Below are 17,387 nucleotides of genomic sequence, written 5' to 3' on the forward strand. Positions count from 1 at the left end.
TACACCGTACATTAAAAAAAGTTCACTGTATATGAAAAAAGTTCTATCAGTATTACACAATGGTCACAGTATTCTAAAAACTTCACAGAATATTAAATAAAATTTCAACGTGCAATTCAAAAAAGTTCATATTAATGTTTAGTACAAAAACTTAAATAAATTGCAAAAAAGAAAAAAACAAGAAGAAATCGAATCCAGAAAATGAAAACAGAAACAATAATAGAAAAGAAATAAAGAAACCCATAAAGAAAATAAAAATAAAATATAAAACCGATAAAAACTGAAACACAAGGACCACTATAAAAACAAAAGAAAATGAAGCAGATAACATAAGCGCGCAGCGAAGCCCCGAACCGGGCCAGCCTGCCCTCGCACCGGAGCAACCACTATCTGACGCCCACTGGCGCCAACTAAGATTTGCCCTTTTCTTCAACTGCCTCTGTTTCAAAATAATTGAATTTTCCGGATTTGTGCTAAGCCAAACTTGTTTAAGTTTGCCTAAGTCTGTAGAAAAACATACTAACTTAAAGAACAGCAAATTAGTATTAGGAGATTCTTTATGAAATACATCTTCGTACTATGTGTATTTGGTTTGTACTGTAGATCTTAGCACGTCTTTTGTTTAGTTGATCAAACTTAAGCTAGTTTAACTTAGGAGAACTAGAACTTCAATTATTTTTAAATGAAGGGAGCCGTGGCTTATCTTCCTCTTTTTTCTATGAAATTTTTTCACCATCAACAATATTTAAGCATCAAATCCACGAAACTAAACCCCCGCAATTGATTACAAAAGTCACGATGATATTACTAAGCAACTTCTTTATCAAACAGTTTTGCTTTGTTTTCAAGGCACAATGAGTTCTTGATCAGATTCCTTGGCCTTAGTACAAGAAAACTACTATGATATTGAACCTCATACACTTATTTGAATTAGTTTTTTCCGCAAAAGAGAATTGATTTTTTAAATAGGTTAACTACTTCATCGGAATCTATTTTATTTTTATTTTAGAAAAAAAGGATTGATGTGTGAAGAAAGCTTTGGGAAACAGAAAGAAACTTTAGAAAATACTAAATTGAAATAAAAAAATTATTTTCGCCTTGGAAATAGCAGAGCCATGGAGTGATCAAGTCCGAGTCAAACTTTGAAATAATTATAGCCATATGATCAATATTTTTCTCATTTTGCAACTGCACAAATCTTTAAGTCGCATCGAGCGGTTCTGAGTTCTCGGTTCGGTTCTGACATAGAAATAGTCTTATTCATAGTTATGAGTGAAGTGGGATCAGGCACTTTTAAGCATGGTTTATACAAACGCATGACAGTGAAAAACAATGGACATCTTAAAACTCTTTCGATGGCGAGATTTGCCGTGCACTGCTCTGTTGGTTGGACATCATGGACCTGGTATGATGTTCAGAACCAGCATGCATTGTAGGGTAATTGGAGTCAACCTGAGTTGAACCGACCAAAGTAGAGATTGTCCGTTCATGGCCTTCTCATGTATCTCTCTGCTTTTCTTTTCCCTACAGGGCAGAAGCGCGATAATCTCGGTTTCGTGAGGTAAAATTCGATTTTGCGGTGTTTTCCTCTTATTATTCTGCAAGATGATTTTGACTTCGCGGTTTGGACACGAAGAAAAGATTATTCACTAATATGACAAGTATTTTCGGACGGAGAAAGTAGTTTTGGTACGTGGAAGATCCGTAGCAATCTTATATTGTGCGGGAAACCTGCATCAACTGCACCATGCCATCATTGTCTCATTTTCTGGACTCTTCCATGATTGGCACATACCTGTAGGGCCACTAGCATGTTTATGTCAAAACCAGGGCCGCTCAGATCGGATAGCACGACACGGTGCTCTCCAATATGGCTGTTTAAGAGCAATGAATATTTGTCCAAAAAAAGAGCAATGAATGTCACGGCGTGTTGGTGTAGGAAGAAACGCAAACTTTGTTCTATGGCGTTCCTACTGTACGCGCGCCAGCTTAGACAGGGGACGCATTCAGTGATGCAGATGCAGAGCCCATCCGAGCGTCCCTGGGCCCTGGCATAGGAGGACATGCACGCGCACGCACAGATCGCTCGACCCATGCAGCAGGCTTGCTTGTTTTCACACGCTGATCGACGCTCTGGAATGTACATGCGTGTGGGGTGCCTGGCCGCCTGCTCACGACGTGGTACGGGCGAGCATCAGCATGCGTGCGCTGCGCACGAGTGGTCACCATGAACGCATGCAGGCCGGACGTCACCACGGAGTACTTTCGCTGCATGCCAGCACGTCTGGCCCAGCCTCGTGCAGTCCGTCCGTCCGTGCGCGCGCGCGCGCACACACGGAAGCGGTCGAAACAGAGCGTATCGACGCCACCGCCAGCAGATATCAGATCACCGGCCGGCCATGTCCACCCGTCCCAGCAGACCACGTCGGCACGCCCGGGGCGCGACACGCGACGGCATGGCGCGCATGTCGGTATCCAACGGGACAACGGCTTCGCGCGGCGGACGTGCACAAGACAGAGAGAGCTTCGCGAGACGTCTCCATCGGCACGCACGCACATTCGGCTAGCGCCATCGGTCCTTCCCAAGCGGAAAATGACGAGGCGGTGGCGTGCGCGCCGTGCTCTGCCGCCACGGTGATGGCGCGGACGGAACGGCGGCATGCAGAAACCCGCGCAAACAGCCAAAACTGTTGGCAAAGGACGGCCCAGAGACGCTGCCGCGGCGACGCCGGCTACAGGACGCATTCTCCTCGAAACCTCGCACAGATCAGTTGAGAAATCGATCGCCATTGCTGAACCTGAGCCAGAATGAACTGTGGAACCCCATTTCCAAGGCTGGGGAAGAACGGGATTGGATCACCAGCTAACACATTCTATGCACACCTTTATTATGTATAATCACGGGCGAGGCCCGAAGGAAGGGGCCGGGACGACTCGGGGTTACAGGATCACCAACCAACGAGATCCATGGATCATCACAACAGGCACGGAAAGAAGACGACCTAGCCGCGCGCCGGCCGGCGATCTCACCTCACCTCACGCCCTCCCGGCGGTCGCCTCGGGCGCTGGCGCCGGCGGAAGCGCGCGACTTGCGGTGGCGCAGCGCCTTGATCGGGCCGGGCAGGAACCGGTCCCACCCGCCCGTTTTGGGCGCCAGCTTCTCCGCGGAGGCGGAGCTCGACCGCTCCAACTCCAATGCCGCCGCGTCCTCGGCGGCGTGGCGCTCCTCCTCGCTCTCCAGCTCCATGCCCTTGCCGGCCGCGGGCTTCCGGAACGAGGCCCAGCCCCAGACCCTGGACCGGCGCCTCTCGTCGGCGCTGCCGCCGCCGGCCACGGACCGCGAGCGCCCGATCCGGCGCTCCCGCTCGATGAGGCTGCAGACGCGGCCGACGGAGGCGGAGGAGGCCGAGGAGGACGGGGAGGAGGGGGAGGCGCAGGCGCAGGGGCGCGTCCGCGCGCAGTCGGGGCAGAGGCGGAGGAGGCGGTCGCAGAGGCAGTGCGGGCACACGCCGCCGCAGGGCACGGGCGGGTGCTTCCGGCAGCGCCAGTCGTCGCCGGCCATGCCCATGTGTGCGCCGTCCGTCCGTCCGTCCGTTCGGTTGCGAACCTGCGATGGATCCCGCTGGCGCTCGCGGTTTCGGAGGGAGAGGCGGGGAGCGAGTTGCGGCGTTCGTTGGTTGGCTTGGCTCTAGGGACGCGGGGAAGCAGAGGGTCCGTCTCTCATATAAGCGGGGCCAGGGCCGGCCCACGGACTTTCTCCGGTGAACGGCGTTTTGGTGCGGTTCTTGGAGATCCAAGGGGCACCGCACCGGTTTTTGGCGTGTTTTCCATCTTGCCAACAACCATTGCAGGGGGGTATGATGATGCGCTGGATGCTACATGTGGCACGACAGAGTGAGGTCGGACATCTTGAGCTTAGATTGTCGCGGTATGTAAAATGGTGATGTGATGTATGGTTTCACGTCTTCACTCTTTCGGTCAGTCACCCGAGAGAGGGGCGCACCTGTAAATTGATCTCGATTCAAAAGAAATTGAGTTGGCTTATGCGGGAAACCGTATTGGAAATCATGATCCAGTTTACGTGGAAGGTTGGATTAAAATTTTAATGACCTTGAGGGGAAATACATCTCATCGAAGCAAGAAACACATAAAACGCAAAATATAAAGCACATGGTTACCACACAACACATAGATCAACCACCAAGGTAGATATATCAGTGGTTGGATGATGCAGCACCAGTTATGTGATAAGCAAATAGAAGACAACACTTACAGATGATCGATGTTGCCAAGGCAAACGCAATGCCCGGAGACGACATGGGGAAACTCAGAAGATTACAAGATGGAGCTCCAACGGCAGCTACGAGAAAACCGCCAACACGGAAAACCGAATCATGCCATCAACAAGTAGCTCACCAAAATTATCCTTGAGCCAACCAACACTCACCAAAACGGTGGCCTTGGCCGTGCCGTGTTTTTGGTGCGGTTGTCAACCATAAAGGAAGATGATGATGTGTTGGATGCTCCACGTGACACAACAGAGTGAGGTCATACATCTTGAGGTCAGATTGTCATCGTACATACAATGGCAATTAGATATATGGTTTCACATCTTCATCGTGCATGTAATGCATGGTTGCACAAAAATGGAGCCTTGGCTTAACAACGTTGAAGAAATCTAGTTATGTTTAACACGTAACGCATGACTAGGAAATGCACGTCTCAAACATGTCATCTTGGGTTATCGGACCTTGACTTCATAGAACGACCCAAAACTAACTAAGGACTCATTAGGTAGGGCGGTATTGTGAAGGGTAATACTGACTAATCCTGAATATCCCGGAAAGTCCAAATGGATTGTTTGGCAGACCGACATTGGAGTGGTTGAACCCTGATAATCCCCACAAAAACCAGGTAAACATATGTGGTCCAATCCACTAACCCGACCTAGCATTTTTATCGGGGTTGCGGGGACTGGGTGAAGGAATAAATTTCATCCAACCCCTTTGGGGATAATATCCACTTATCCCCTCTTAAAGCATCTCTAGCAGATGCCCTCAACTTAATCCCTCAAACCTTCTCCCTATCTCAAAAGTCCAAAAAGTTGAGGGGTGAAACTTTTCTTTGGCTAGCAGATCCCTTAAACTTAATCCCCTAAAGAAAATCAAACACACATTTTCATTCACAAACTCATTTAAAACATTAATTCAAACTACTTAATTGCATAATTAGACAAAGCTTCCGCATTAGCACCGTACATAACATAATTAAATAGCTCATGCCTATTAAATTTTCATCGTACATATCATAATTTTGAACAGTCCAACCATCGATATTAAACATATGAAACTACATCAATATAGCTAGTCGTTGCGCACACGAAAGAGGTCGATGTCGTCATTCGAGCCCGAGTCGGCTGAGGTGAACAGGGTGATCACCCACAGAGCGTGTGAGGGGGCGGCCTCATTGTCATAGGCGGTGGATTGGCACGTCACCTCGTCCTCCTCCTGCTCGGACTCTGACTTGGTGAGGACCTTGGCGAGCTCATCCCACATTTGATCTCCTTCGACTTCATGGTGGCCACGCTCGTGCTCGACCTTGCGCTCGTCGACCACTGACCCCAAAAAAACTTGGTTCACTCTAGGAGGTTCGGATCCTCTGCGATGAGCTTCACTATCGCCTCCTTTTCCAACCTCTCGGCATCCAGTTGCTCGTGCGCCTTCCGACTCTTGATCTCCTCACCACGGGAGACAATCTGAGCGACAGGAGGGCCAAGTGCGGGCGCGCCCGCGACGTTGGTCGAAAAATTGAGTGTGGCCTGCCTCCCAAAAAACGAACGGCAGTGGCATGGCACGCCCGCGTCGCCTCCTTCATGGTGTCAAACATACCTAACCAATGGCGGCCAAGGTCGCGATGGAGGATTTTTGTCATGAATTCGTCCCATGGCTCTGTCAGACGGCGCGGTACTTCAAGAATGGCACCATTGGAGCTACGAAGCTCGTGGAGTCGACTGCTCGAGAGGACGACGGTGGTGCCGTAGTCAAGGAAGGTTGCGTTGGGGCGGTGGCCCAGGCTCCAGGAGGCAGTGTGGGGCGATTGGTCTTAGGGGTGCATGGATTTGTAGGCGTCGGTGCAGGGATGCGGGAGCCGACGACAATTGATCGACGGCTGCGACCTCTACCTTTAGGATATCAGTAGCGGCGGGCCGAATCGGGCTTCGGAGATGGACGAATTAGGGTGGTAGCGGGGGAAATGGAAGTGGCGCTGGGTCGGCTAGGGTTTCGGGTTGGCCGCAAGGGTTTTATAATAGGTGGGAGGTGAGCAGCCTCCCTAATATTACTGAGAATTGCGTTGGTTGGACTAAATTTTGTGTAGAGCAAGGGGGATTTTAAGGAATAAAAGTCAACTTTTTAAGGCAGCTGCTAGCTAGGGTTTAATTCGTCAAAGCAAAAAGGTTTTTTTTCTCACATTTGACTTTTAACGGACGACATCGGCAACAGTGTCCAAACATGGCATGAGAGGGAGTCTTTGACAGACAAAGTCGCCTATATGAGAACGACCTAGAGAAAAAACTCAATCACATCATTCTGAAAAATAAATTAAAAGTTGTAAATACATTTTTTTCAAGCAAAAGAGAGGGGAGTGTCATTTTGGCTCTGGCGGATGAACTGTAAATTTGAAACAGATAGTAAATAAAATTTAAAAAAATCTGAATTTTTGTGTAGATGTTCATGATAGAACAAACGTGCTTGACAATTTTCATGCGAAACGGATTAGCAGAGTGCTTCGTCTGTGAAAAACAAAATTAGGTGTACCAATTGAAGGTAACATTTGACGTTTGATATGTTTTTTTCTGCACAGATCAAAAGGCTTAAGTGTTCTTCCTAAAAATTTGCAGGTAGCATTTGAGTGTGACAATGAACATAGGTATTTTTTTTCTTTTTTTTTGGAAATGAAGGTATACCCCCGGCCTCTGCATCATGATGATGCATGCGGCCCTTTTACTAAAAATTCAGAAAGTATCATCATAAAGGTCTTACAGCTAGCAAACGGAGCAAAACATAGCATAAAAACTGAAAAATACAAGTGGACAAAGACAACCGATACGGTGATAATAAGTACAAGCTCTCTAGACTCCTATCATGTTATGCGAACGCCATCCGAACCGGTTGAATATAACCCGAGTCACCATCTCCCATTGGTTGCACCCAGTAACCAAAGACTCCCTGGAGTCCATAGGAGTGAGTAAGGACCACGTACGGATCCAAGCTGTAGCTCTGAAAATAACCTGCAAAAAAGTTAAGTTGTGTTGTCTGTTAAAAATCATATCATTTCTACAGTTCCATATTGCCCATAATAACGCACATATTCCAATCCGAATACGAGTTGCCGTGATTTGTTCAACCCCAGCTAATCACGTCCCAAACAAAGACGCAATATCTACTGGAGGACTGATATTAAAAGCTATATGAATCGTTCTCCAAAGTAACTTGGCCAGTGGGCATTCAATGAATAAATGTTGTATTGTCTCATCCTGAGCACAAAAACAACACCGCGAGTTACCTACCCATCGCCTCTTAAGTAAGCTGTCCTTTGTGAGTATTACTTGCTTGTGGACAAACCACATAAAAATTTTAATCCGCAAAGTATTGGGAAACGTGGTAATTTCAAAAAAATTCCTACGCATATGCAAGATCATGGTGATGCATAGCAACGAGAGGGGAGAGTGTTGTCCACGTACCCTCGTAGACTGATGTAGTCGTACGTCTTCACGATCCGACCGATCAAGTACCAAACGTACGACACCTCCGAGTTCAGCACACGTTCAGCCCGATGACGTCCCTCGAACTCCGATCCAGCCGAGTGTTGAGGGAGAGTTTTGTCAGCACGACGGCGTGGTGACGATGTTCATGTTCTACCGATGCAGGGCTTCGCCTAAGCACCGCTACAATAATATCGAGGTGGACTATGGTGGAGGGGGGCACCGCACACGGCTAAAAGATCAAACGATCAATTGTTGTATCTCTGGGGTGCCCCCTGCCCCCGTATATAAAGGACCAAGGGGGGTGCGGCCGGCCAGGGAGTAGGTGCGCCAGGAGGAGTCCTACTCCGACTCCACCCCTTTCCTAGTTGGATTAGGACTTGTGAGGGGGAAAGAGTGGAGGAGAAGAAGGAAGGGGGGGCGCCGCCCCCCTCTCCTTGTCCTATTCAGACTGGGGGGAGGGGCGTGCGGCCCAGTCCTAGCCACCTCTCCTCTCTTCCACCTAGGCCCACTAAGGCCCATTAAGTCCCCGGGGGGTTCCGGTAACCTCCCGGTACTCCGGTAAAATCCCAATTTCACCCGGAACACTTTCGATATCCAAACATAGGCTTCCAATATAACAATCTTCATGTATCGACCATTTCGAGACTCCTCGTCATGTCCGTGATCACATCCGGGACTCTGAACAACCTTCGGTACATCAAAACATATAAACTCATAATATAACTGTCATCAAAACGTTAAGCGTGCGGACCCTACGGGTTCGAGAACTATGTAGACATGACCGAGACACGTCTCCGGTCAATAACCAACAGCGGAACCTGGATGCTCATATTCGCTCCCACATATTCTACGAAGATCTTTATCAGTCAAACCGCATAACAACATACGTTGTTCCCTTTGTCATCGGTATGTTACTTGCCCGAGATTCGATCGTCGGTATCTCAATACCTAGTTTCAATCTCGTTACCGGCAAGTCTCTTTACTCGTTCTGTAATACATCATCCCGCAACTAACTCATTAGTTACAATGCTTGCAAGGCTTAAGTGATGTGCATTACCGAGAGGGCCCAGAGATACCTCTCCGACATTCGGAGTGACAAATCCTAATCTCGAAATACGCCAACCCAACAAGTACCTTTGGAGACACCTGTAGAGCACCTTTATAATCACCCAGTTACGTTGTGACGTTTGGTAGCACACAAAGTGTTCCTCCGGTAAACAGGAGTTGCATAATCTCATAGTCATAGGAACATGTATAAGTCATGAAGAAAGCAATAGCAGAATACTAAATGATCGTGTGCTAAGCTAACAGAATGGGTCATGTCAATCACATTATTCTCCTAATGATGTGACCCCGTTAATCAAATGACAACTCATGTCTATGGTTAGGAAACATAACCATCTTTGATCAACGAGCTAGTCAAGTAGAGGCATACTAGTGACAATCTGTTTGTCTATGTATTCACACATGTATTATGTTTACGGTTAATACAATTCTAGCATGAATAATAAACATTTATCATGACATAAGGAAATAAATAATAACTTTATTATTGCCTCTAGGGCATATTTCCTTCAGTCTCCCACTTGCACTAGAGTCAATAATCTAGTTCACATCGCCATGTGATTTAATACCAATAGTTGACATCACCATGTGATTAACACCCATAGTTCACATCGACATGTGACCAACCCAAAGGGTTTACTAGAGTCAATAATCTAGTTCACATCGCTATGTGATTAACACCCAAAGAGTACTATGGTGTGTTCATGTTTTGCTTGTGAGAGAAGTTTAGTCAACGGGTCTGCCACATTCAGATCCGTAAGTATTTTACAAAAATCTATGTCAATAATGCTCTACACGGAGCTAGTTGAGCTAATTGTTCCCACTTTCAATATGTATCCAGATTGAGATTTAAAGTCATCTGGATCAGTGTCAAAATTTGCATCGACGTAACCCTTTACGACGAACCTTTTTGTCACCTCCATAACCGAGAAACATATCCTTATTCCACTAAGGATAATTTTGACCGCTGTCCAGTGATCTACTCCTAGATCACTATTGTACCCCTTGCCAAAAATAGTGTAGGGTATACAATAGATCTGGTACACAACATGGCATATTTTATAAAACCTATGGCCAAGGCATAGGGAATGACTTTCATTCTCTTTCTATCTTCTGCCATGGTCGGGCTTTGAGTCTTACTCAGTTTCACACCTTGTAACACATGCAAGAACTCTTTCTTTGACTGTTCCATTTTGAACTACTTCAAAATCTTGTCAAGGTATGTACTCATTGAAAAACTTACCAAGCGTCTTGATCTATCTCTGTAGATCTTGATGCTCAATATGTAAGCAACTTCACCGAGGTCTTTCTTTGAAAAACTCCTTTCAAACACTCCTTTATGCTTTGCAGAATAATTCTACATTATCTCTGTCGGTGTCAAAATCGGAGGATCTCGGGTAGGGGGTTCCGAACTGTGCATCTAAGGTGGATGGTAACAGGAGGCAGGGGACACGATGTTTTACCCAGGTTCGGGCCCTCTTGATGGAGGTAAAACCCTACGTCCTGCTTGATTAATATTGATTATATGGGTAGTACAAGAGTAGATCTACTACGAGATCAGAGAGGCTAAACCCTAGAAGCTAGCCTATGGTATGATTGTATGTTATTGTTGTGTCCTACGGACTAAAACCCTCTGGTTTATATAGACACCGGAGAGGCTTAGGGTTACACAAGGTCGGTTACAAAGGAGGAGATATACATATCCGTATTTCCTAGCTTGCCTTCCACGCCAAGTAGAGTCCCATCCGGACACGAGACAAAGTCTTCAATCTTGTATCTTCATAGTCCAACAGTCTGGCCAAAGGATGTAGTCCGGCTGTCTGGAGACCCCCTAATCCAGGACTCCCTCAGTAGCCCCTGAACCAGGCTTTCAATGACGATGAGTCCGGCGCGCAGTATTGTCTTCGGCATTGCAAGGCGGGTTCCTCCTCCGAACACATCACAGAAGAATTTGAATACAAGGATAGTGTCCGACCCTGCAAAATAAGTTCCACATACCACCGTAGAGAGAATAATATTTCCACAAATCTTAATCTGCTGACACGTTTTCGCAACATGACATCATGCCATGGCTCGGTGATTATTCGAACCATTTTTCTTCAACCAGCTCCACACATAATGCGAGGCGGTTTCTTGACATGTCTTGTCAAAGCAAAGATCATGTTCCCCTAATTACGGGATTCTCATCAATATGGTCGTGGGTAACCCAACCATGTCTAGGACTCCTAGATTATAGGCAAGTCCCAAACAGCTATGGAGAGGACGTTTGATATTCACCCTCTTTATAAAGGGACAAGGCTTTTACTTTTTCCCTCCCGTGCTCAATCTAATCCTTCCCCCGCCTCGAGTTCTAACACCCAAAGCCCATGTCAGGTGCTTCGGACCTTCAAGCATGTCCGGATCTAGCCTTCAAGGCCGGTGGATGCCCTCCTCCGGTACGGAAGAGGATATCAAGAAGTTGAGGGAGGCCAGATACCTGGCCGCCGAAATTTCGCATAGGCTGCCCACCCGAGGGCAGGTCGTCCCTACTCCCGAACCCGACGAGAGCGTCGTGTTCGTCTCCCACTTCCTCCGAGGTCTAGGCCTCACTCTGGATCCCTTCGTTAGGGGTTTGATGTTCTACTACGGGCTAGATTTCCACGATCTAGCCCCGGACTCCTTTCTCCACATCTCGGCATTTATTGTCGTATGTGAGGCCTTCCTCCGCATTACCCCTCACTTCGGCATGTGGCTCAAGACCTTTGACGTGAAGCCGAAGATGGTCGAAGGGCAGCATGTAGCGTGCGGAGGCGCATTAATAAGCAAGATCGCTGGAGCTCCATGGCCAAAGGGTTCCATTCCAGAGGTGTCCGGATTATGGCAACGGGAGTGGTTTTACATCACAGCTCCCAGAAGTGCCAAGTGGGCGGCTGCCCCTGCTTTCCGCTCGGGCCCTCCACCATAACTGATGTCATGGATTAGCAAAGGGCTGAGCTGGGGTCCAGCCAAGGACGTGCCTATACTGCAAAGCCGCATTCAAGATCTCTTCGAAGGAGATTTCAGTCTGGTTACGGTGGTGCAAGTCATGTTGGTTCGTCGAGTCTAGCCTTGCAAACGCCGGCCCCTCCGCATGTGGGAGTTCAACCCATAAGGGCCGCGCACTATTCAGAATTTCCTCGGCCTGACGCACGAGGAGATGTACAAATCATTCTTCGGACCCCAAGTAGAGTGTCCGGATACTACCGAGGACGTGGGCCTGAGCAGCAACCGTACCGCCGACCAAGTAAGTAATCCTTTAGCTGAACACATCATCTTTCATTTACCATGACGTCATTCTAAGAAATCGCTCTTTGACCAGGACTGGCTAACAAGGGCGAAGATGATTCGGTGTTCGGCCCCCCTTCCTGAGGGTTTGGAGAATCCGGTACTGGAAAAGATGCTTGAGCTAGCACCTTGCCCGGAGCCCTCAAAGGAAGATAAAGGGGGGAATAATAAGTTCGAAAGCGGGCCCCCATTGCTACCAATTCCAACCAAGGGAATGAGCGCCTCCGTGAAGGAGGATAACCAAGGGGAAGAATCTGACCTTCTCTCGCTTCGGGGAAGGAAGAGGACTGCCTTTGAAGATCCGGAAACCAAGGCTTCCAAACGGAAGAAGAAGTCTCCACCAGAGGGTCCTTCCTTGGAGGGTGCTCTTGCCGCACAAAGTCCGCGCGAGGATCAGCCCTCCAACAAGCTGTAAGTAAAAAGTACTTTAATAGTGGAGATATACTACCTTACCTCTGAGGAAAATAACCGAAGCGTTTATCTTGCAGTTCGGATCTTAGCCCTTCTCAGCAGAGCTCGTCTTCGGGGGATCTTCTTCCGGAGATGATGCAGAGCGAAACACCTCCCCCGGACTCCCCCGCTCAAGAAGCGGGCGACCTTGAAGTGTCGTCACGGAGGGCCTCTCCGGATCCGGTGAGGCCAGAAGATAATCCTATAGTCACCCGAAGTCCCCAGCGTCCGGCTCTTGAAGAGAGCAAACAAAAGAGTCCGACACCGTCTGGTATGCGGTCGGACGTACTGAGGGAGCTGTTGGAGCGAGCGGCCAACTCATAAGAACACCGTACATTGATGGGTACAGTGATGGAAAGAATTTCGTCCGTCGAAAGCGGATTGCATGAAGCCTTTATGAGTCTACTGACGGGCTTTGAGGTACGTGAAATGATATACTTTTTTATAGTACCGCACATTTTTAGGTGTGCCCTGTGTAGATAGTAGCCCCTGAGACTCTGGTTGTCGTCGAGAATGGCGGCGAACAGAGGATCGTAGTCCCAGGTAATAACCAAACCGCCTTTAGGTGAAGGTGGTGGAAGCTCCGGTGGCTAGTCGAACTAATGAGTTTGCTGAACTAAAGCGACAACTGGATGCGGCAGATGCCGACATCGAGCTTGTTAACAAGCAGCTTGACGAGGCACAGGGTAATTATGTTTTCTGGTGAATGTCACATAGTAAGAGCAGCATGATGCCAGTATCTTTAATATGTTGTGACCGCAGATGGAGCTGCCACCGTGGAGACCCTTTGAGTGGAACTTGCCCGAGCCAAGGAACAAGCAAGAATTAGTAATGCGGCCGCTTTAAAGGCGGCCGAAGAGTTAAGAGATGAAAAGGCTGCACATTGCGAGAGCAAAGATAAAATGTCCAAGATGGCTGTAAAGTTAAGAGACACTGCCGACCGTTGCCAGTTCCTTGAAGAAGAGAACCGAGCGAAGGCAACGGACCTCGAAAAGGCCACGATGGCGGCCAAAGACACCCGCTCTGCCATGAGGGCAAAGAAGGAAGAGTTGCGTGAAGCTGGTGATATTGTGGCTGGGAAGCCCTTTTTGCTACGGAGGAAGTTCGGAGATCCGCGGTATGCCCCTCTGGATCGGCTGTGGAGTTCGACAGACGCATATCTGGATTTGACGGCGAGTGCTGTCGATGCGGCCGAATACTTCCGAGATCAAACAGATCGTGAAGTGGACAAGCTATTCTGGTCGCAGTTTAACGTTCCAGAGCGTCCGCTTCCACTAACTGATCGGCTTGCCGAATGGTCCGAACTCAATAGATTGTCCGGACTTGCCATGAGGTCCGTCGTAGATCATCTGTGGCCGGAAAAGCTGAAGCCGAACAGCTATTTCAGCTTAGTGCACCAGTTCTTGGTGTGGTGCCGCGCATCAATGCGATGAAGAGGTCGGCGTGCATAGAAGGCTCGCGGATGGCCCTTGCCCGTGTCAAAGCATACTGGGTGGAGATGGATCCTACCACTGTTGCGGCGCAGGGTTCGGCCATAGGCCGAGTGGCTGCCGAGCACTATTTTGAAGTTCTTGAGGATGCTCGTTTGATAGAGGCCCAGTGCTCGAAGAGTATTATGTTTGAGTGACATGTATTCCCATTGTAAAAACAATGTTTATCAAATTTATTAAGGCTTTATTTATACTTTTGCCTGAAATTAATATGATGCCTCCTGTGCGGCCGTTTATGTATATATGTATATAACCTGAAAGATTGCAGTCGTCGGCTTCAGCCCCCACGCATATAATGCGGGGGTGTTCGCAGAAGACGCGTGTTCACACTTAATCCAACGTCTTGGTCCTAATAAGGAGGTGATAGCGCAGCGAACGAGGCAACCGGACTATAATGCTTTAACACTTTCACTTAGCCATAGGAGTTTGACGGTGGGGCTACTATATAGCCCCTGGTGGCTCCGCACTCTCCCGAATTCGGGGTGCGTACATGCCTGGCCGGGAAACGGCCCTTCGTTAAGGCGGAGGAATTCTAACATTCCGATGGGTCATCGAGTGGTTGACCAGTCTCACGCTATATCATGACAGTCAGTTTTTGGCTTTCTCCACTGAGGTGCTCGTCCGGATGAACCGGGGCACAATCGCAGTGGTTCTCCTGGTGCCGCCTTAGCCGATAGAGCGGAACGTAAGGCAGCAAAACACAGGAGCCGGGCAAACCCAACATTTAACCAAAGACATGATTCGGAGCTGATGCATATAAGGCCAAACTCGCGACGCCAAACACTCCCTAAGGTATTTGGTCTTTATGGTATAAACCGGGCCTGAACAATGCCCTTTGTAAGAAGCCCCTGGTGTCCAGGTACGTGCATTATTCTGACGTGGCCACATGCCAAGACGTCATCATCCTTCTCAATTGTACTGAGAATCCGAGGGATGTGTATCAACAAGAGACAGTAAAAAAGGTTTATGCAGGGTCTTAATCTAAAAAGAATCCTTGGAATGGGTCCCTGCTGCACGTCTGCGCCTGTGTCTCCGTTGTGCCGTATCCTAGACGGGTGTAGCACGATGGTCATCTGTAAAAGAGAGAAACTTAGGTGAAAATTTGTCGTGCAAAAAGGTAGGTTTAAAGAAACCATGTACAATTCAAGATGAGTAAAAATTGCCATTTGTCTGCGCGCGTTGAGCCCCTTGTATTTGTAATAGGGGTGTGGCCATCAAACCTGTATGAATTACATGTAGCTGCGCCAGACTCGTCTAACCGTGTCCATGGTCTTGATGACCTATCAAATGCTTTAGTTGGTGAGGCCGTTTTTAGTGTGCGGCTGCCAAGGCAGTCGCACTCTCTTCGGCGTGCAAGGATCGCTCAATATTTCCATTCACTGTAATGATGCCACGTGGACCGGGCATCTTAAGCGTGAGGGAAGCGTAATGCGGTATTGCATTAAAGCGAGCGAAAACTTCGCGTCCAAGTAGTGCTTGATAGCCACTTTGGAACGGAGCAATGTGGAAGGTTAAATTTTCGCTACGGAAGTTACCGTGGAAGCCGAATATAACCTCTAGTAGCTGGGAGCCCGTGCAATGAGCCCCTGGGCCTGGCGTTACTCCTTTAAAGGTGGTATTGCCGTGGCAAATTTTCGTTGGTCTATCCCCATTTTGCGGATTGTGTCCTGATATATCAGGTTTAGACTGCTGCCACCGTCCATCAGGACTCGTGTGAAATGGTATCCGTCAATTATTGGGTCTAATACCAAGGCAGCCCATCCTGCACGCCGGATACTTGCTGAGTAATCCCGATGGTCGAAAGTGATCGGTTGAGACGACCAGTGGCAGGATTCCACGGTGATAGGCCCTTGGGCATATTTCTCTGGGAGTGCCGCTTTGTTTCTCCCCTTGATCACGTGTAACACGTTCACTGTTTTGACTTCTGGTGGAAATTTCTTTTGTTCCCCAGTGTCTTGCTCGAGAGGCTCATCATCGTCTTCGCTTGGTGTATCCTCCCCCTTGTGTACGGCGTTGAGCTTGCCGGACTGCTTGAAGACCCAACATTCTCTGTGGGTATGATTTGCAGGTTTATCGGGGGTGCTATGGATCTGACATATTTGGTCCAGAATTTTGTTTAGGCTAGACAGTTCATCTCTGGCGCCTTTAGAGGGCGGCTTTTGCTGACCTGGCCGAGAACTTCTGAATCCGGCATTTACCGCCGTGCTCTTCAGGCTGTCTTCTTTATTCCAGCGCTTATTATTTTTGCTGCGCCATGATTTCCCGTTTCCATCTCTAACTTCGGATGTACCGGGGTCGCTGGTGCTGCATCTGGCTAGCCAGCTATCCTCACCCGCGCAAAAGCGGGTCATGAGGCTTGCTAATTCTGCCATTGTTCTCGGCTTTTCTTGGCCGAGGTGTCTGGCAAGCCATTCGTCGCGGATTCTATGCTTAAAAGCTGGCAAGGCTTCGGCGTCTGGACAGTCGACTATTTGGTTCTTTTTAGTAAGAAACCTGTTCCAAAGCTTTCGGACTGACTCTCCGGGCTGTTGAGTTATATGACTCAAATCGTCTGCGTCCGGAGGTCGGACATAAGTCCCTTGAAAATTTGCTCAAAAAGCATCTTCGAGCTCTTCCCAGCTTCCAATGGAGCTTTCGAGGAGGCTTTTAAGCCAGTGCCGAGCTGGCCCTTTGAGTTTGAGGGGTAAATACTTAATGGCGTGGAGATCATCTCCTCGAGCCATATGGATATGGAGGATATAGCCCTCAATCCAGACCCTAGGGTCTGTTGTTCCGTCGTATGCCTCTATGTTTACGGGTTTGAATCCCTCTGGAAATTCATGGTCCAGCACCTCATCGGTGAAACATAGGGGGTGTGCGGCACCCCTGTATCTGGGTGTACCGCGTTGTTCGGATGTTTGTTGTGTTGCATCGTATGCTGGAGCGCGCTTGCGTGGTCCATAGATGGATCTGGTTGCGCCGTCCTTTTGATGCGAGCCCTCGCGTGGATCACGTATTGGCTTATGTGCGGCGTTGTTTGCCACTCTATGTTGGTCGTGAGGTCGTCTATCCGGCCAGATGGTCGTTTTAATTTTTGGTTGCGGGGGATCTAAGGCCTCCTCATCGAATTCAGGTAGCAACTTCCGCTTTGGGTAGCTCTTGGTGTGGCAATTACTGCCGTACTTCACTGCTGAGTTGAGTACTTTACTGCATCTGATTCGGAGTGTGTCTTGCACAGCCTTGAGCCTTTGCTTCTGCTTTTTACACTCCTCACGGTGGCAACAAGCCTTTGACGGGCATTATGTTGCTCCGGGTGTCTGTCTGGTGTGATGTCG

General features: G+C 48.5%; 1 protein-coding gene across 1 annotated transcript; it reads right to left on the reverse strand.

Annotated features, from left to right (window-relative positions):
* Positions 1-2,851: 2,851 nt before the first annotated feature.
* LOC125534013 (uncharacterized) lies at positions 2,852-3,957 on the reverse strand. Its single transcript, XM_048697320.2, has one exon. The coding sequence runs from the start codon at positions 3,566-3,568 to the stop codon at positions 3,032-3,034; it is 537 nt and encodes a 178-aa protein (XP_048553277.2). The 5' UTR covers positions 3,569-3,957; the 3' UTR covers positions 2,852-3,031.
* Between the last annotated feature and the right edge of the window lie 13,430 nt (positions 3,958-17,387).

Source organism: Triticum urartu, chromosome 2A (genome assembly GCF_056163025.1).
Source record: "Triticum urartu cultivar PI428250 chromosome 2A, HENAU_Tu73, whole genome shotgun sequence".
Lineage (NCBI taxonomy): Eukaryota > Viridiplantae > Streptophyta > Magnoliopsida > Poales > Poaceae > Triticum > Triticum urartu.

Excerpts from the sequence above, each read along its gene's own strand:
- LOC125534013 (XM_048697320.2), bottom strand. The coding sequence starts at position 3,568 with ATGGGCATGGCCGGCGACGACTGGCGCTGCCGGAAGCACCCGCCCGTG.